The 20,952-nt window shown below is 43.8% G+C and overlaps 1 protein-coding gene across 1 annotated transcript in view; it reads left to right on the top strand.

The window, feature by feature from the left end:
- Positions 1-3,456: 3,456 nt before the first annotated feature.
- Positions 3,457-20,952, top strand: part of CPZ (carboxypeptidase Z) — a 119,844-nt gene continuing 102,348 nt past the window's right edge. The window contains exon 1 of the mRNA XM_033950196.1: positions 3,457-3,786. Within this exon, the coding sequence (XP_033806087.1) occupies positions 3,699-3,786 (88 nt within the window). The 5' untranslated portion in view covers positions 3,457-3,698. The remainder of the gene's footprint in view (positions 3,787-20,952) is intronic.

The raw sequence follows: 20,952 nt of genomic DNA on the forward strand, positions 1-20,952 counted from the left end.
ACAACACTAAACTGTTCAAAGTTGTTAAAACGCATACAGATTATGAAAAATTGCAGGCAGACTTTAGGAAATTGGAAGACTGGGCGTCCAAATGGCAGATGAAATTTAATGTGGAAAAATGCAAAGTGATGCACATTGGGAAGAATAACCTGAATTACAGTTACCGGATGCTAGGGTCCACCTTGGGGATTAGCACCCAAGAAAAGGATCTGGGTGTCATCGTAGACAATACGATGAAATCTTCCACCCAATGTGTGGCAGCGGCGGCCAAAAAAGCAATGGATGCTAGGAATTATTAAAAAAGGGATGGTTAACAAGACTAAGAATGTTATAATGCCCCTGTATCGCTCCATGACATCCATCCGAGAGTCATCAAGGAACTGAAAGGGACCGTAACTGAATTGCTTCAACTAATAGCCAATCTGTCGATCAAAACAGGAAAGATTCTGGAGGACTGGAAGGTGGCGAATGTTACACCGATCTTCAAAAAAGGTTTGAGGGGAGGCCTGGGAAACTACAGACTGGTGAGTCTGACCTCAGTACCGGGAAAGATGATAGAGGTGCTGATAAAGGAACGCATCATTGATCATCTCGACAGACACAGTCTGATGAGGACCAGCCAGCACGGTTTCAGAAAAGGCAGATCTTGTTTAACAAACTTGCTGCACTTCTTCGAGGGAGTAAACAAGCAGATAGACAAGGTCGACCCGGTCGACTTTGTATATCTGGACTTTTAGAAGGCATACAACAAGGTTCCGCATGAAAGACTGCTTTGGAAAATTGGATTTGTCTATTCACCTTCCAATTTTTTCGGGTTTTTCTGATTTCTTTGGAAAATTGCAAGCCATGGAATCTAGGGAGAAATATTCACGTGGATTAAAAACTTGCTGGAGCATAGGAAACAGAGAGTGGGGGTAAATGGGCAATACTGGGACTGGAAGAGTGTCACCACTGGGGTGCCGCAGAGCTCGGTGCTTGGACCCGTACTCTTCAACATCTTTATAAATGATCTGGACATAGGTACGACGAGCGAGGTTATCAAATATGTGGACGACACAAAGTTATTCAGAATAGTGAAGACGCAGGGAGATTGCGAAGATCTACAACATGACATAATCAGGCTCGAGGAATGGGCATCGACATGGCAGATGAGGTTCAACGTGGATAAGTGTAAAGTGACGCATGCGGTATCAAAAATCTCAAGTACGAGTACAGGATGTCTGGGGCGGTACTTGGAGAGACCTCCCAGGAAAGGGACTTGGGAGTTCTGATAGACAAGTCGATGAAGCCATCTACACAATGTGTGGCAGCGGCGAAAAGGGCGAACAGAATGCTAGGAATGATAAAGAAGGGGATCACAAACAGATCGGAGAAGGTTATCATGCCACTGTACTGGGCCATGGTGCATCCTCACTTGGAGTACTGTGTACAGCACTGGTCGCCATACATGAAGAAAGACATGATACTACTCGAAAGGGTTCAGAGAAGAGCAACTAAGATGGTTAAGGGGTTGGAGGAGCGGACGTACAGCGAAAGATTAGAGAAACTGGGCCTCTTCTCCCTCGAACAGAGGAGATTGAGAGGGGACATGATCAAAACATTCAAGGTACTGAAGGGAATAGACTTAGTAGATAAGGGCAGGTTGTTTACCCTCTCCAAGGTGGGGAGAACGAGAGGGCACTCTTTAAAATTGAAAGGGGATAGATTCCGTACAAACGTAAGGAAGTTCTTCTTCACCCAGAGAGTGGTGGAAAACTGGAACGCTCTCCCGGAGTCTATCATAGAGGGAAACACCCTCCAGAGATTCAAGACAAAGTTAGACAAGTTCCTACTGAAGAAGGATGTACGCTGGTAGGGCTGGTCTTTAACCAAAAGGGTTGCCGCGTGAGCATACTGCTGAGCATGATGGACCACTGGTCTGACCCAGCAGCGGCAACTCTTATGTTCTTATGTATTGCATTCAATTCTGGTCTCCTTATCTCAAAAAAGATATAGTGGTGCTAGAAAAGGTTCAAAGAAGAGCGACCAAGATGGTAAAGAACTCCTCTCATATGAAGAAAGACTAAAACGGTTAGGGCTCCGTCAAAAAATTACAAAGACTATGGAGCACTCGATGAAGTTACAGTAAAATACTTTTAAAACTGATTGGAGGAAATTTTTTTTCACTCAGAGAATAGTTAAGCTCTGGAATGCATTTCCAGAGGATGTGGTATGAGCAGATAGCATAGCTGGTTTTAAGAAAGGTTTGGACAAGTTCCTGGAGGAAAAGTCTATAGTCTGTTATTGAGAAAGACACAGGGGAAGCAACTGCTTGCCCTGTATCGGTAGCATGGAATATTGCTACACCTTGGTTTTGGCTAGGTACTAATGACCTGGATTGGCCACCATGAGAACGGGCTACTGGGCTTGATGGGCCATTGGTCTGACCCAGTAAGGCTATTCTTATGTTCCTACAGGGCTTAGCAATCTTTTTGTGATCATGCCACATCATAGTGACCAAATTAAAACAATATGACCCCAAGGGAGGTACAGAACATTGATGCAACTATGGAGAGTCCACCCAGGTCATGATCTCAAAGGTGGGGTTGTGACCATGACATGGGAAGAAATTTGTCCCCATCTCTGCGGGATCTCAATATCCCCTTCCCATCCCTGTGAATTCTGTCCCTGTCCCATTCCTGCAAACTCTGCCTTAACCATACAAGCCTCCAACACTTGTGATTTTAAAGTGTTCGAAGCTTGTGCAGATGAGGACAGAGCTTGCAGGAATGAGACAGAGAGAGAGCTTGCAGGGACGGGATGGGGATAGAGAGATCCTGCGGACATGGGGACAAATTTGTCCCCATGTCATTCTCTACGTCATCCTGCAATGCTGCTGTTATTTCATTTCAACTTAAAATCAACTGGGACCTTATCTGCTTCATTAAGATCAGATAAGTGCCATTTGTTTATAACCATTAATGTGTTTCAGACATTGCTATGATTAATATTGCAAGAGGCAGGACGGGGACACAAAAGTGCAATGATGGTCCCTAAATGATCTTCTAGCAGTATGATTGTGAGAGACTTGGGCACTGAGCACTTTCATATATATTTTTTCATATATTTACTGAAATTGAGTGTTAATAAGGTATCCTGCATGTTTTGTTTTTTTTTTAATTTAATTTTGAGATCTTTAGTTATACAGGATCAGTGATATAGACTCCTTTGGATTCTCTACAGGAGCCATTTGGGAAACTTATTGCTAAAGTATAACAAATACAGATCATTACGTCTATTTGTCTATATAATATATCCTGAATATAAGATTTCTTACATTATAACAATTACTTTTTAAAGCTTTTCAATCATTATTAGATGCCCTGGCTACGAGAGACACTGAAAGAAATTCCTTTTCTCCTCCAGACAGTTTATTTTCAGCACACTAGCCAAGAGAAGCGAGCTGCCGAGTTGCAGCAGGAACTCTCCCCCCCTACCCCTAACTGAAACCCCACATCAAAGCATCCAACCAAATTAAAAGCCTATCAATTTGGAATAGCATGTTTCTAGGCTGCTGCCAGCTGTAACGCGATCCAGGGGACCGTATTTCCTGGAAAACGGAGGCAGCTCAATTTTTTTTTTTTTTGTTGTTGGGAGTGGAGAGTGGCTCAAACCAGTGCCACATCACTGGGCTTTTCTGCTCACGAAGCGGTGGAAACATGCTGCTGTGGCTGGGACTTCTGCTCTATGCCCTGCTGGGGCTCCTGGAGGGCGCCCCGCCCTGTGACCCCTCAAACGAAGCGTCCGGTAAGGCCTCCTGGATGCTAATACTCAGGCGGTGGTCACGTTTCTTTTGTCTGGGGGGAGAGCTGGGTTGATTCGGTGCAGGTCGAGGGAGGGAGAAACTGTATAGGGGAAATGTCGAGGACTCGCAGCCCAAGAGTGACTGAGAAGGATTTGGGTTGAGTAGAATTTATGAGGAACGGCAGAACTCCGGAAACTTCCTGTTCTGAGAGGGTTTCCGTGCGACCGTTGGTTTTGTAAAAGTGCTGCACCACTTTTACAAAGCCAACGGTCGCACGGAAACCCTCTCTGTGCAGTTTGCAAAAGGTTCCGGCTCCCACATCAGGTATTTGCCGGATGGAGACATGACGGAGAGAGGTTCAGCACGATGTAATCTCTTACGGTCATCGGAACTACTGAAGGCTTTTTTGTTTTGTTTTTATCGTCAGCGTGACTGCTGAAACTTTCCCATTGGGCAATCCCTTGAATTTTAGCCCCAAGTCCTTGAATATTCAATCTTAAGACCGAAACATCATTAAAAAAAAAAAAAAAAAATTAAGTTACTGGGACAGAGTCGCACACACTAGATCTTTTATTCAGAGTACTTGGGGGACTGATACTCAGAACTAATGAAAGCATTAAAAGGGGTTAGTGCTGGATATGCGCGCACATTATACTGTACAGCGCCGCATGCTCAGAAGACTCGAACGCAGACCTCACTGATCTAAGGCACATGGCTTTAAAAATAAAATGGTCGTGGTGTGGGGTCTGCAGGGATCCTAGTTTTAACTCTAGTGTAGCTCACGGATTCCACTCACCCCCACAGACCGCTTGCCCCATGGATACAGTACTTCTTTTACTCCCCTCCTGTGAACACAGCTACAGATCTACTGGATTCCTGGGGACATAGGAGGAGGGTAAGACGAGAATCCATGGGATTAGCGGGATCCTTGGGGTGAGCGGGGGTGAGTGGGATCTGTGCGCTTTAGATCAGCAGAACCTGTGGGGTACTCAGAATTCTCGTTTTACCCTCTCCCTGTGCTAGTCTGCACCTAAGATGACTGTAAATTGCATTCTAATGCATTTAAATTGAGGTCTGTAAGTATTATCTCACAATGGTCTGAGATAAGTGCTGCAATGCATAGAAGCAAATGATGGCCTACAATGTTCTACACTTACCACCAACTTAGAGGTCACATAGAAGGTTTCAAGGATAGGATTTCATGGCAAAATCTCACCTTAAGAACATAAGAATAGCCTTACTGGGTCAGACCAATGGTCCATCAAGCACAGTAGCCCGTTCTCACGGTGGCCAATCCAGGTCACTAATATCTGGCCAAAACCCGAGGTGTAGCAATATTCCATGCTACCGATACAGGACAAGCAGTGATTCCTGGAACTTGTCCAAACCTTTCTTAAAACCAGCTAAGCTATCCGCTCTCATCTTGAACTCCTCCCGCAGTGCACACACCTTCGCTTCCCCCCACTGTACCTCTGTTGTTTTGTGGCCATGAACAGCAACTCCAACCTGCTATTCATGCCAGTGTTGGCTCTCTGATGCCATTTCTGGATCCTATGTGTAGGAAGTGACGTCAAAGGGAGAGCCGACGCCGATGTGGACAGCGAGTTGGTGATGCTGCTCACGCCGGGGAAGTTAAAAGAGGTATGGGGTAGGGAAGGGGTGCACACATATGGCAAGTGGGGTACTACCGCCCCAGGAATCTCTTACCCTCCTTGAAAAGAGGAGAATGAGAAGGGACTTGATCGAAACATTCAAGATAATGAAGGGAATTGACTTAGTAGATAAAGACAGGTTGTTTACCCTCTCCAAGGTAGAGAGAACGAGAGGGCACTCTCTAAAGTTAAAAGGGGTTAGATTCCGTATAAACGTAAGGAAGTTCTTTTTCACCCAGAGGCTGTTATAGGGGGAAACACACTCCAGGGATTCAAGACATAGTTAGACAAGTTCCTGCTGAACCAGAATGTACGCAGGTAAGGCTAGTCTCAGTTAGGGCACTGATCTTTGACCTAAGGGCCACCGCAGCAGCGGACTGCTGGGCATGATGGACCACTGGTCTGACCCAGCAGCGGCAGTTCTTATTTTCTTACACCACTGAATGTGTACAATCAAAACTGAAAGTGAATACACACATTCTTGTCTTTTTCTGCACTGAAATGTAAGACTTTTAAACATTTATACTCCCTTTTAATAAGCCGTATTAGGGGTTTCTACTGCGGCCTGGAGCGCTAAATGCTCTGACATTGCTCCAGTGCTCAAAGGAATTCTATGAGCTTTGGAGCAGCATTGAAGCATTTAGTGCTCTGGGCTGTGGTAGAAACCTGTACTGCGGCTTAGTAAGGGCGGTGGGGGGGGGGGGGGGCGTTAATGTGCAAACAATTTAAGAGAGGCTCATATTAAAAGCACAGAAGGACAGCACTGATTTGTACTCTCCAGAGCGGCCAAGAAGGTAAAGGGGATGGAAACGGTTAGGGCTCTTCAGCTTGGAAAAGAGATGGCTGAAGGGAAGGTATGAGTGAAGTCTACAAAATCCGGAGTGGAGTAGATCGGGTACAAGTGGATTGATTTTTCACTCCGTCAAAAATTACAAAGACTAGGGGACACTCGATGAAGTTACAGGGAAATACCAATTGGAGGAAAACAATTTTTCACTCAGAGAATAGTTGGGCTCTAGAACACGTTGCCAGAGGATGTGGTAAGAGCGGATAGCGTAGCTGGTTTTAAGGTTTGGACAAGTTCCTGGAGGAAAAGTCCTTAATGTATTGCTTATCAACCTAGTGATTCTGCACATTAAAAGCTAAGTGAAAAAGACTTTCTGTTATAATATTTTATTTGAAATAGTTTTATTTAACTATGAAACAATAGTAAGTGATAAGCAATATATCAAGGAGGAGGTGATAACAAGGGCCAAGTATTTACATAATTACCCATTTAATGTTGGAACGACACAATCGGTGTTGAATCAAGTGGGTGTTGGAGTCCCTTTAGACCTCTCTATACTGGACACTCGGAAGTGAGGTGGTTTGCCGGCACAGAAAAGTTCTCATCCCAACCAAGAAGAACTTAAAAGTTAATGTGCATTATTCCACAATTTTCTTGACTCTTTTCGTTTCATTTCATATCATTAAAGCAAAAAGTGTCACAAAAAGTGTGGAATAACTTGTAAATTTCACATTTCCACATCATGCTTTTCTAATCTAATCTAATACACAATTTATTAATCACACTATACCAAAAAAGTTCAAGGCAATTTACATCCAAAAAAACAGTTATATCTGTAGGAGAATGCAAAAGCAATCAACAATTATCATTTTCTAGGTTGGGCTGAGAACTTTTCAGCGGCCTCTCATAAGTGCAGTAAATTTGATCTTGAAAACTGAAAGTAGAAGGAACATGCCTGGTACATGTGCAAAGTTTTACCACTAAATGCTAACGCGTGCATTTTATCCTATAGATGTGTTAGCGGTTAGCGCACGTGTTGATTTAGCGTGTGCTAGATCCGTGTTAAAACACTTAATGCGCCTTTGTAAAAGAGAGCCTTAGAGATGGCAGTAGTTTTGGGGTCATAGGGGATGGGGGTATAATTGGTTGGGTGGGGGTAGAAAACAGAAAATAGTTTGAAAGGAGGAATTTCCTATTAATTTTCAGTATATCATTTTTTTTTTTTGCTATACTTCAGAATTTGGAAATAGATCTCCCATAGAAATGGATCTCCAACTAAGGGCTCCTTTTACTAAGCTGCACTAGTGCTAGACGCTAATGCCTCCATTGAGCTGGCGTTAGTTTTTCCATGTAGCGTGCTAATCTGAAGTACGCGGTAAAAACGCTACCGCAAGTTAGTAAAAGGAGCCCCAAGACTTTTTTTGGAGGGGGTTACTTTTCTGGAACCACAAGTCTGATCTGGCTTATTATCTAGTCTGATGTGGTGTTTGTTATCAGTTTCCCCTCATATGATTCCATTCCATTAAATCCCCCAGTCAGACAGGCCAACATTTACAATCCCTTAAGAACATAAGAACAGCCATCACCGGATCAGACCCTGGGTCCATCAAGTCCGGTAATCCGCTCACGCGGAGGCCCAGCCAGGTGCAACCTGGCGAAAACTTAGTCACCGGTATCCCTCTATTTGCCTTCCGAGGAGATGTGCATCTAACTTGCCCTTAAATCCTAGAATGGTGGGTTCCGCAGCAATCCATCTTTAATGGGATTGGAAAAAACAACAAGTGTGTGTGTGTCTGCCTATATGTGCTTTTTTTTGTTGTTTATTTAAGATTTAATATTTTCATTTGTGGCTAGGGTCATAATATTTGTGTCTCCAAGTGGTAACAGGTGACAGGGTGTTATTTTTCCCTTTTTGCCTTATTCTACAAGTTCTCAATCTCATCCAAATGCCCAACGAGACTTTCTTAGAAACATAGAAACATAGAATATGATGGCAGAAAAGGGCTATAGCCCATCAAGTCTGCCCATTCTAATGACCCACCCCCCTGACTTTACTCCCTTACAGATCCCACGTGAATGTCCCATTTTCTCTTAAAATCTGACACGCTGTTGGCCTCAATCACCTGCAGAGGTAGACTGTTCCAATGATCGACCACCCTTTCTGTGAAGAAGTATTTCCTGGAATCACCTCGAAATTTCCCTCCCCTGATTTTCAGCGGATGCCCTCTGGTGGTCGAAGGACCTATAGGACAGAAGATATCATCTTCCACCTCGATACGGCCCGTGACATATTTGAACGTCTCAATCATGTCCCCCCTCTCTCTTCGTTTCTCTAGTGAGTACAGCTGCAATTTATTTAGCCTTTCTTCATACGTGAGATCCCTGAGCCCCGAGACCATCCTGGTGGCCATTCGCTGAACCGACTCAATTCGCCGCACATCTTTCCGGTAGTGTGGCCTCCAGTATTGAACACAATACTCCAAATGAGGTCTCACCATGGATCTGTTCAGTGGCATTATCACTTCAGGTCTCCTGCTGACAAAACCCCTACGGATACAACCCATCATTTGCCTTGCCTTGGAGGAAGCCTTTTCCACTTGATTGGCAGCCTTCATGTCATCACTAATGATCACCCCTAAATCACGTTCCGCCGTGGTCCTAGCCAAGGTCTCACCATTTAGTGTGTAAGTTCTGCATGGATTTCCCTTACCCAGGTGCATTACTTTACACTTTTTAGCATTAAAGCATAGCTGCCAAGTCGATGACCACTGTTCCAGTAGTAGTAGGTCCTGTATCATACTGTCAGGCAAAATGCTTTTGCCTACTATGTTGCATAGTTTGGTGTCGTCGGCAAACAAAGATACTTTTCCTCTAAGCCCTTGGGTCATATCACCTATGAATAAGTTGAATAGCTCATTGCTCAGATCTTAGCCAAGAACAGGCAGACAATTACTACATTTTGTACTATCCTCCTGGAGAAAAGAATTACTGTGCAAAATGAGATTTTGGAATTGACCCTTTGTGCTGGTATCTGCTTATTTTACTGGTTTAAAATATGGTTTATAGTTTACAGTTTATTCGGGGAAAGCTTTTAAGACCATTCTCTTGATTCTACACTTTGCTTGATATATCCTTCAGGCTTTAATTTGTAGGACTATGATGTGCACCTTGGCCTTTATGACTGTCCAGCTTCATCTTCACCTTCAACTTGCACTTTCATCTATTCAATGTGTACCATTTTTATATCCCGTTAAATAAAGATGTTTATGTAATGATTTTGTCTATAAAATGGTCACACATGAGTATTTTATTCTAAAACATCTGCTAAAGTCTGTCAGTGACACTTTTGTTATTAATGAACTTAGGGCTCCTTTCACAAAGCTGCAGTAGAGGTTTCTACCGCAGACCAGTAAGGCAAATGCTCTGACGCTCACAGGAATTCTATGAGCCGACGCTCATTTACCTCACGGGTTTGCAATAGAAACCTCTACTGCAACTTTTTTAAAAGCCAGTCTTAGTTATTCCACTTCCCCTCCTTTTACCAAACCGTAGCGAGGTTTTTAGCGCTGGCCGCAGCGGTAACAGCTCGGATGCTCATGGAATTCCTATGGTTGTCGGTGCTGTTACCGCTGTGGCCAGCGCTAAAACCGTGCTGTGGTTTTGTAAAAGGAGAGTATGTTTGCATTTGGTACTGATTTTTAGGGCTCCTTTTATGAAAGCGCGTTAGCGGTTTGACATGCGTAATAGCGTGCGCTAAACCGCCAGCCGCGCTAGCCACTACCGCCTCCTCTTGAGCAGGCGGTAGTTTTTCGGCTAGCGCAGGGGTTAGCGTGTGATGAAAAGTCACGTGTGTTAATAGCGACCTTTTTCTGCTGGGAGATAGAGAATACTGGATAAACAGGAGGAGTGCCAGCCAATAGGACCACCTGTTAATCAGTTTCTCTATCTCCGCCTGCTGGTAAATGTGGGCTATCCCATTGGTCTCTGGATTCATCTGCTGCTGTTGCTAGGGAAAAGGGTGTTAGGGGCGCTAACGTGCCTTCATAAAAGGAGCCCTTAGTAACTGTATTTACATTTTTGTTTGTCTATGCTTTTTAATTTTATTTGTTGTAACAATCTGTTATGAGTCATTGCTGTAATAAAAGAAAAGATATTTAATTAGAAATATATAAATAATAGCCTATCCAAAGGTCAGAAGTGCTTTTTTTCCCCCTAACTCACATCTTCAATGGGGAGCAGTGGTACCACCAAATGATGCAATAATTGATGACAGCAGGTCCTGAAAAAAACATTAGCATGGGTTTAAACCTGTTTTTCGTGTAACAGAATGAGCTAAAATAATTGTTAGGTTTTTTTCCTTGGGGGGGGGGGGTTGGAAATCACCTGAATGATTATTTGGGAAATGGAACTACCTACCTATATCTTAGTTCTGTGTAATATTTAAGAACAGATACTCAAAGCATTTAAAGACAAACTAGAATTTTATTTTTAGAGAGCAAAAAGTATAAGGCTAGGTAGGCAATGCAATTTAGGGATCTTTGAACAAGGAAAATGTGCCACAAGATAAAATATTGTTATAGAAACAGAATGATTAAGATAGATTAAAAGTAATTCACTAAGATGCAGGGCCTTGCTGGTTGAAAAGTTCTTCAGCAGCACATGATATGCTGATTGCAGAGGAGAGAGTACAGCATGGTGTGTTGAATGTCCATATCCAGCGATGAACCAAAGAGAGAGAGCACTAGTGATTTCCCCTCTATTATGAACTCTGGGGGATTGAAGTCCCATCCAATTATTGAGGTAGGAACCCAGGAGCAATGTCCAATCCCTGAGTCTGACGTGGAGGGGCATAATCAAAAGAAATGTCTAAATCCGTTTAGGCCTAAGTCACAAGTCGCCCAAAGTCAGACATGGGAAAAAGTCCATTTTTGAAAAATACGTCCTTTTTTTTTTTTTTCAAAAATCATCCAACTGTACGTCCAGCCTTCTGATCGCCCAGACTGCTAAGTCACCCATCTTTATACCCCATTTTCATCCAAAAAGTCATCCAAGTCACAAACGCCTAGAAAAAGACCTTTTGGGTGCGGAAGGGGCCAGAAAAGTGATGGACTGGACACCCAGACATGGCACCAGAATAGTGGGGTACCTTACAGGACACTGCTGTAAATTTCACAAAAAGAATCCCACATACACATCTCACTACAGCTCCCTTATAGGTCAGGTTAACCTCCCCAACCCCATCCCCCCCCCGAATCTACTAGACCCACCTATCTACCACCCTAATAGCCCTTATGGCTGCAGGAGCCACTTATATGGCAGCGCAAAAGGGATTGGGTTTTTTTGGGGGGATGCACATTTTTCACCATGATTACAGTGATTAGAGTGGCTTATGGGCCTGGGTCCTCCTCTCCATGGTTCACTAACCCACCCCAAAACCACGTAAGCCACCTCTATGCAGCTCTACTAGGCTTTCCTATGCCAGGCTGCCAGGTGCTGATGTTTTGGAGGCAGATATGTAAAGTTGTTATTATGATTTTTATGGGGGTGGGGGTGATGACTAGGGCAGTGTGTGGGGGTCTGTACTTTGTGTCTGCAATGCTTATCTGGTCACTTTGGATATCTTTTGTGGACTTAGACCTGATTTTAGATGGCTTAAGTCACAACGTCCAAGTTCCGTCTTGGTAGTGTTGTTAAACTTTCGGTTATACATGCAGTATGACGAAGTTAGGACGGCCCACGTCCCGCCCAAATCCCGCCCTCGACACTCCTCCTGACACACCCCTTTTAGCTCTAGTCGTGCAGCAGCAATGTGAAGACCTAGGTCGTTTTTAAATACGTCTAAAACCCGGTTCGATTATCGGCAATTGGACGACTTGTCTTTTAGATCGTCCAAGTGCCAATTTAGGCTGGTTTTTAGACGTTTTTCTGTTTCGATTATGAGCCCCATGGTGTCCAATCACAGCTCAAGAATTCAGTTCAAACATTTTCTGTTTCTGGATGCATGAGGTCATCTGGTTTGGTTTAGTCATTCGGTTACTAGCAGGACAGTGCCTGATTGAATTTTTATTGTGCCTTTTGCCTGGAAAGTTTCAGGTCCTTTTGTCTTATCTTAGTTTTGAATGGATTACATTCTGTGTCTTTTGTCTTAGCGTTTCATGTCCCAATCCTTTGATTACTAAGTATTATTCTTGCAGACTGGAGGAGTATCTTGCAGAGAAAAGTTCTGTTTAACAGTGATACCAAACCTTTATGGTGCATATTTTGCAGAGAAAAGGTCTGAGATACTGGGCTACATCTAGCCATCCCTTTGTTATCCACTGAATAGATACTTAACACCTTCTGAAGGCAGATGACCTACCCCCTCTTTTACTAAGCTGCGGTAGCTACGTGGCAAGAACTAACGGCAGCTCAATAGTGGCGTTAGCATCTAGTGTGCGCGGCAATTCTGCGCATGATTGCGCTAGCGCAGCTTAGTAAAAGGAGCCCCTTGTGTTTCTCAGAAGCCAAGCACACTTTAGTCCAAGCCAATATTTTTAAATTCTAAATCCAGCAAAAATCAATCATATCTTGGTTCAGGCAATATTTTATAGTTGCTGAATTCAGGAAAATTAATCATATCATGCTATATCAACTATCCCCCCCCAAACAACCTTTTCATATCTCTAACTACCCCACCTCTAAAACTAACTTCCCCAAAATACCCCTAACACCCCTTTCCCTAGCAACAGCAGCAGATGAATACAGAGACCAATGGGATAGCCCACATCTACCAGCAGGCGGAGATAGAGAAACTGATTAACAGGTGGTCCTATTGGCTGGCACTCCTCCTGTTTATCCAGTATTCTCTATCTCCCAGCAGGAAAAGGTCGCTATTCAACTAGCTCCTGAATTCTGGCTGTGACTGGAACTTTATTTTCTCCTGTTGAGGTTTCTCTTCAGTGAGCTGGCAATGCTATTTCTCCTGTTGAGATTTTCTCTTCAGTGAGACAGGGGTGTCCGGCTGAACGGTGCCGGCTTTAGGGGTTACACCTGGGCCCCCCCAGGTCCCTGCCTCACCCTCACTCCAGTGATAAAGGGTCTGACTGGGTCTCAATATTTTTCTTCTTTCCCTTCTCTGTAAAAAAAAAAAAAAAAAAAGAGAGACCACAGTTCTTCCATTCTGCCTGGTTACTGCTGATCAACCAAATTTAACTGGCTTCAACCGGCCCTAACAACAAGCTTGTGAGTATGTCTGTTTGAACTTCAGGTTCTGTTTGGGATTCTTAGTAATGTGGGTTCGGTCAACGTACGTTTAAGGCATGGATATTTTATTGAGGCTAAGTTTAATGACTAGAAATCCATGGAGGGAGCCGGGACTTCCCGCCCTTTGCATGCACGCGCTTGGTTTCCTTATTGGTTACAGCGCGGCAGTAGCGGTGCAATTTCATGCTCGCACTTGTTCTCATTGTTGGGTTTCAGTGCAGCAATAGTAGTCCTGTTTATTCTGAGGCTCTCTTTCATCGGTGTTTGTCACGGCCATGTGCAGCTGATTGTGCAGGTGCCGGTTTATAGCAGCATGAGATGGGACATGTTTTTTCCGGCGCTGTGGGCCGTTCTTCTGGTTATTCCCTGAGTCTGATTTTCTTTCTATGCAAGCCGCGGCAGGGTAAATTTTGCGGGGCTTGAATCCGACTATATTTCTAGGAGCGTTGATGCAGCGGCCACGTGTCAGCGAGAATAAGGCGTGCGCTTGGGTCTCCGGCGATGGCGGGAGAGCTGCAGCGTTCCGGTAGTTTGTTTCCAGCTGACTTTGGTCAGGGTATGCCAGGGCTTCTCTCCTTTCCGGTTCAGACAAGTTGTATGTGTTTCACCAGCTTTGGGACAAGCTTGGGCAGATTTATATGTCTATGTCTGTGTTCCTGCTGTACTCCCTTGAAGGAAGCTGCTTGTTTAATCGGACTCTGGGCACTCAAGGGGTTTACCAGAGAGACTCTGACCTGTGCTAGGTCACCCAGTCTTGGTTTGTCTCCGGACTGAGGCGACATACGGCAACTCACGGCACGGTGAGATCAGCAGTAAGATAGTGCCCTGTACTTCACACAGGTATCTCATTGTCTCTCTTGGGGTCCCTGCAGATTGAGCCTTTGTCTGTTGGTAGCTGTCCTTCTTTGGGCCTCTTTGCTGAGCTGCATGTGTCTACTAGTGGCACAGGATATATATGCCTAAAGGTAGTACAAACAGTTTCCAAGTTCGGGCTATCTCTATGGGCATAATGACACTGCGCATCTTCCTGCGGCCAGGACTCTTTCTCTGTTTCTGAGGGGGCCTGGACTTCAGATTTCCATGCTTATCACGCTGGTTTCTTCTGTCGCCATTTTCTCATGGCACATGCTAGATGGGCCCCCCGACCAGACAGGAAGGGCTGTACAGCTCCGTTTAACCAGGAGTCTGTTACCTATTTTATCAAATCCGCGGAGGATCACGCGCTATGTGGCTGTTAGCCTCATCCCTGAAGCTCTCATTAGTGATGTGAGCTTTGTCTGATACCTGTAAGGATGCTGTTGTTTTCCATGGGGCGGTAGATGCAGCATCTTGATTGAGTCTAGTACGTATTCACTTTTAAGGACATACGTATTTCGCTCATGTTGCATGGGGTTAGTACTATTTTCATGGTTCCAGTATATTCCTCTTTACATTGTGAAACTTGAGTTTTCTTAGGAGAATCTTCTTGCAGATCCTATAGTCTCATCCTGCCATTCCCTGACCTTCTGCACTTCATTCTGAGGGGATCTTGAATTCTTCCAATGACTCTTTAGGCTTTCTCATGAGGGAGAAGACGCTATAATTCAGGTCAGGGGGCTGTGAAGATTTTTCAGGATGCTTGCATTTTTGCATCCTCCTCAGGTTTCCAGTTCGTTCTTGGAATCTCTATGTTTTGTGTTTCCCTTTTCAGTGTTACTGGTCCTCAGTACAGTTCTTGTAGTTCTTCGGGAACTAAGGGACGTTGTTCCACTTACTGCATGGTGCCCGAGATGGGGGCATTGGGCAAGCTGGATCCCATTCTGCTGAATTAGTTTCTCGGGGTTGCACATTTCTGCAGACAACCTGGAAGTATATTTACATTTTCTCTATGGACTCCAAATCGGCACTTGGTTTGCCTGCCTCTCTTGGAGCAGCGCTTTCGGTTTTGGCACATGCCATTTCGCCTACCCAAGGCTTCACGAACGTTTTAGGTGATGTGGGCGGTGGTACCGTTTTGGCGCTACCAGGCGATTCATTTAATTTCTTCTTGACTGCCTGCTTGATTCAGATGACTTCCAGTCGGGCCATTTGACTGACACGAAAAGGGTGGTATCTTTTCCTCAGTTCTTTACACGTGCATCTTCGAATTTGCACAGCGCTCTTTTCTCCTGTACTATTTATAGGTATATCGGGGTGATGTTTTTATTCATATAGGAGAGACATGTGTTTCTTTCTGGAGACTTGGGCATGGGGTCTCGGTCTCAGATTGGTATTCTTCTTCGCTTACCATGACCAAGAGTATGGGATTCTGTACAGTTTCTGGGATCCATATTGCTGACTCCACTGGGAACTTTGGCTTGCTTTTCCCTTCTTACGCTACAGCAGTTGCTTTTGTTCCGGTGGTTCCCGGTATCTCAGGGCTCCAATTTTTTGGTCTGCTCCTCCTGCATCACTCTGTATGATTTGGTGGCTCAGCGCGATTTCTGTTTTCAAGGCATGCCTCGGTCTTTGCTGGACTAGCTCATGACCACCGACCATCCCAGGCTGTCGGGTTGGGGGGCTCGGTGGCTTTCATCCTCAGCTCCAGGAGTCTGGTCTTCAGAGGCGACTCAGTACTTGTTCATTCTTCTACTCTTGAGCAGGGTCAGGCTACCTTTCTGGAGCTTCAGATCATTTTTCCGGATTGCCGCTGAGGGTCCTTTTGGTCAGTATTAGGATGGGGGTATTTCTCTACAGCTTGGGCAGTAGGTGTTGTACTCAGTTGGCAGGTGAAGTTGTTCTGCTTCAATGGGTAGACTCTCATCTTCGTCTTCTGTTGGCAGATCCTTTTATGGATCAGGATAAGAGTTTGGATAGACTTTCTCTCCGCAGAATCTGAGCATGGCCCATTTCTTGTATGTTACAGTGTACAGCGCTGTGTACGCTCTGGAAAGTGTGCATGTTAGTAATAGTGTAATCTTCTGCATCCTGGATATTGAGATTTGTGGCTCAGGCGTTCTAGTTCTTTTTATGGACGTGAGATCTCCTTGACCTAGACCTCATGGCCTCGTCTCTCAATTCTAAGCTTCCTAGCTTCTTCGGCGAGCCCAGGGAGTGGGAGTTAGAGGGGGTAGCTGCGTGGCTCCTTTCTCGCCTCTGCCTTCTCTTTTTCAGTGTTTTCTGCTGGCTGATGATGGCTTGGATTTGCCATCTCGAGCTCGCTTTCCGGGCACACTATTTGTAGAATTTCTGGATTGGCGGCGCCATCCTTACTATGCGGATTTGATGAGTCTTTTGACAGCTGGACTAAGAAGTTTCCTGGTATCTCCGGCTTTGCTCGCCTAGGGTCCGATCAACATGGATATTTGTACTACTTTAGTATTACGACCTAGTTTTTTGAAAAATCATGGCTGACGTGTAAGGGTTATGCGAAGCAGGTTGTTTCTTCTCTTATCCAGGTGCTACGGACGTCTTCTCCTGTGGCTTCTGCTTCCTTTTGGAGGTTTTTCCTTTCTTGGGTGCTTCTTAACGTTTGAACCACTCCAGAGTTCCTTTTTAGCACAAGTGTATTGCCGAGGGCTTAGCGTTCAATTCCCTTCAGCTTCTAGTGCCATTCTTGGCTTGTTACAAGGGCTAGGTATATTGCTCTTTGCTTACTTCTCAGCTTCATGTAGTTCAGTTCCTAAACAGATTGCGGTATATTCATGCGCCTCTTAGAAAGCCCGGTTTGGAGTACAATCTTCACGTACTTCTTCTCAGTTTACCGAAGGCTTCATTTCATCCTTGTCTTTTGGGACTCTAAAGGGCTGTGCCGTTGAACATGGGGTTTCTTGTGGCCATGGCTTCAGCTCTGCAGTTTTCTATTTTGCAGGCCTTGTTCAGTGGGGATTCCTATTTCTGATTTCCGAAATATGGGGTATCAGTTCAGATGGTACCACTATTTCTTTCTAGGGGGGTGTCATCCTTTCTTTTATGTCATGCTCGCTTTTCATTCCTTCTTCCTGGGAGGAGAAATTGGGAGACGTGCTTTTATTCACTGCATTTTTTGGTACGTATGTAGCGTTCTCCGCGAGCTCGGTTTCTAACGACTTTTAATTGTTTCTATCTCCTTTTTGTATTCTTCAAGGGACGCCTCAAACATATGGCGGCGTCCGAAGCCTCCATCGCTCAATGGGTCCAGGAGGACATTCTTTATGCTTGCTTGCTGGCAGGGAAGTGGTTGGCGAAAGAACTTCATGACCATTCCGCCGGAGCGATGGCTACTTCTTGGGCTCGGCCCAGAGGTTTTTTTCCTTGGAGGAGATTTGTCTCGCGGCTAATTGGTCTTCCGAGAGTGCTTTCTCTCCACATTTCTGCTTGGATGTGGGGGCGCATGCGGTAGGGGCATTTTGTGCTTCGGTTGTTGCGGAGGCGGCGTTTGCTTCCCACCCAGATTGAGGATTGCTTTGCTACATCCCATTGGTTTCTGGATTCATCTACTGCTGTTGCTAGGGAAGGAAAAATTATGTTCTTATCTGTTAATTTTCTTTCCCTTAGACGCAGCAGATGAATCCAGAGCCCCACCCTTTCTGGATATTGTCTCTCGGTTTTTTATTTTGCAACTTTTGCAGTTTGTTATTATGGCAGGTTGTTTTCTGTTTTATTGCATTTTGAGATTTGTTATGGGAAAGAAGTTTTTTACATGCTATGCCTATTGATGGTTAAGGATGCTTGGGCAAGGAGCTATACTGGATAAACAGGAGGAGTTCCAGCCAATAGTACCACCTGTTAATCAGTTTCTCTATCTCCGCCTGCTGGTAGATGTGGGCTATCCCATTGGTCTCTGGATTCATCTGTTGCATCTAAGGGAAAGAAAATTAACAGGTAAGAACATAATTTTTCCATCTACCCTCACTCCAAAAACTACCCCAAGCTACCACTATTCACTTCTCAATGATCTCAAACCTCCCCACCTCCTCCTAAATTCTCCACAAACTACTACTTGTGTAGCACTATGTTACGGCAGCTATTTTCCTCAAGCAGCTGCAAGAGTGAATGGGCTTTTTCTCCTGCCCCCATCGACCCTGCTGGGCCCCCAGGGATAAAGAGGTAGACCAGGGGGGTTTAGGGTTGGTGGGCTGTTCCAAGGGAAGGGAGAGGAATGCTGGTTTTGCATGGTGGCAAAGGGAAGGGAAGGAGGTGGCTTTTGTGGGTGCCAGGAGGGGGGCTTCCGGGGCTCCATAGCACCTATAGTTATACGTGTCCCAACTGACATTCAGTGCTGGAGCCCACATAGCTAAATGGATGAATTTAGGACAGTTTTTGAGCAGTCCTAAATTTACTTGCTTAGTTATGCAGGTCACTGCTCTGAATATTGACAGCACCCACTAATCCCTGGCTGTTCTCTAATCTTGTCCCCTTTTTCTTGGGTCTGTCAAAATCAATATTTAATTGCATTTCCCGTTTAAGTGCAACTGAATATTGGCAGTTAGGTGGCCATATGCAATTTAGTCGGGCAAGTGCTTCTCATGCCTACTTAAACCACTTTGAATATCAGCCAGATAGTTTATAGTTTATTTTTCATAACCTATTTCCTACCTTTACATGTGTATGCCATTTTAAATGTATGAAGGCCACCATTTATTTACTGCATTTATAAATCGCCTACCTAGTGGTATACAAAAAGTTTTACATACATATTAAATTAGACAATACTAAAAACAGCATCTTTCCACCCTGTCTACCACTAGCATCCAAAAAGTCTTTCCTCTTAAATTAAGAAAGCCTGCCTAAACAAGTATGTCTTCAAATTTTTCTTAAACTGCTGAAAGGTTAAGCGGTTCTACAATGTACTTGGGAGAGTATTCCACAACTTTGGTCCTGCAATTTAAAAAGCACCATTGATGGTATTACCATGTTGTACATGTTTTAAATCAGGCACTACTACTTTCTTCTCATCGTTAATCCGCAGTGTTCTCTTGGAAGCATGCATCTTTACCATTTGATTAAAGCAGGATGGCATTTCACAATATAAGCTTTTAAGTAGCAGGCCATTCTAAAAAGGACTTCTAGACTGTATTTTAATCAGATCCCTGAGTCTCTGCAATTCCATAGTCAGGAACCACAAAACACTTTCCCTCCCTACAGAATTTTCCAGTATCTGTAGCGGCCTTTTATTACCTTCCATGCTGATCAAGTTTCAAGTTTCAAGTTTCAAGTTTAATATTTATTTGTTTAATCGCCTTTTCAATATTCAAGGCGATTTACACATTAATAAAGTTACAAAATAAAATAATTTTAAAATAATTAAAAACTCACAAGACTAGACGATAACTGAACAAACTGGAAACAAAAGGAAGGTAGGGGAAGAAGTTACAATGTAATTGAGTAAAGTGGGGAACCAAATAAGGAAAACACAGAAAGGATGGGATAAAAATAGTTGAATATGTGAAGAAACGAGAAATAGAAACAAACAAATGTAGTTGGATGATATTAAAAAGATAACTATGAATCAGATAACAAATGCATCGTTAAATAAAAAAGTTTTCAGTTTGATTTTAAATTTGTCTAGATTAGGTTCTTCACGTAAATAGATGGGAAGAGAATTCCAAGTTTGGGGAGCCGTTACTGAGAAAATATACTGACGGCGCGTGGATCCAGTGGAAGGGGAGGAAAACTGCAGTGGCACAACTGTCCATGCTCTTCCCCTGTTCTATTCAGGATTCCACTGCTGCCGTGAACCACACAATTCAAAACACGTATATTTTTTATTATAATTTAAGAATGACCTCTCTTCTTGGTTTATTTAGTTTTATTCATTTCAGGTAGTAGGATATAACTTTTTTTTTTTTAAGTGTGACAAAATACATTTTACATTATTATTCACAGATCAGACATTTCTTTTTTCCCAGATATATTAACATTTCTTTTAGCTTTTGAAAACCTCCTGTGTTTGTAATTTTAAATGTGATAAGGATAATTTCATGTTATATATAGTCTCAAAGAGATGAAGACAGTAGCCACAGTGTGCAATTGTGCATCTGGCAGTAGAAGATGATTCATTTCTAGAGCAAAACATATAGAAAATGTTTGAGGTTGGTCTTTAAATTATAGAGTGCATGTGTCTGTGTGTGGACATGTTTGCCTTTTTGTGTGGGTGTGTGTACACAATGCACAAGAGCCAGATCCTGCATCTAATGAGGCTTAAAAGAACTGTTATTTCTCTTGCCATCTGGGGTACCATCTAGTGGTTGATTAGTGGCACTGCAGATCTTAGACTATAGTTGTGTATTGCTCACAGTCAATGCTCGCCCAAATAGCTGAGTTTGGAGAGACAGGCACTTATTCCTAAACATCCAGTCGCTTTTCTTATATCTACGTGCAATTCTTCAGTGCTTCTTGCAAGAAAATGGGCATTTAATTATGCCAAATATTTTAAAGTCACACGTTAATTTTGTCTTTAGTGCATCACAGACTAAGCATATTATGTGACCGTGGTAGTTTTCTGAGCTATTGAAATAGTTTTCCTTTCAACTGATCCTGTGTGAAAG

Source organism: Geotrypetes seraphini, chromosome 1 (genome assembly GCF_902459505.1).
Source record: "Geotrypetes seraphini chromosome 1, aGeoSer1.1, whole genome shotgun sequence".
Classification (NCBI taxonomy): Eukaryota; Metazoa; Chordata; class Amphibia; order Gymnophiona; family Dermophiidae; genus Geotrypetes; species Geotrypetes seraphini.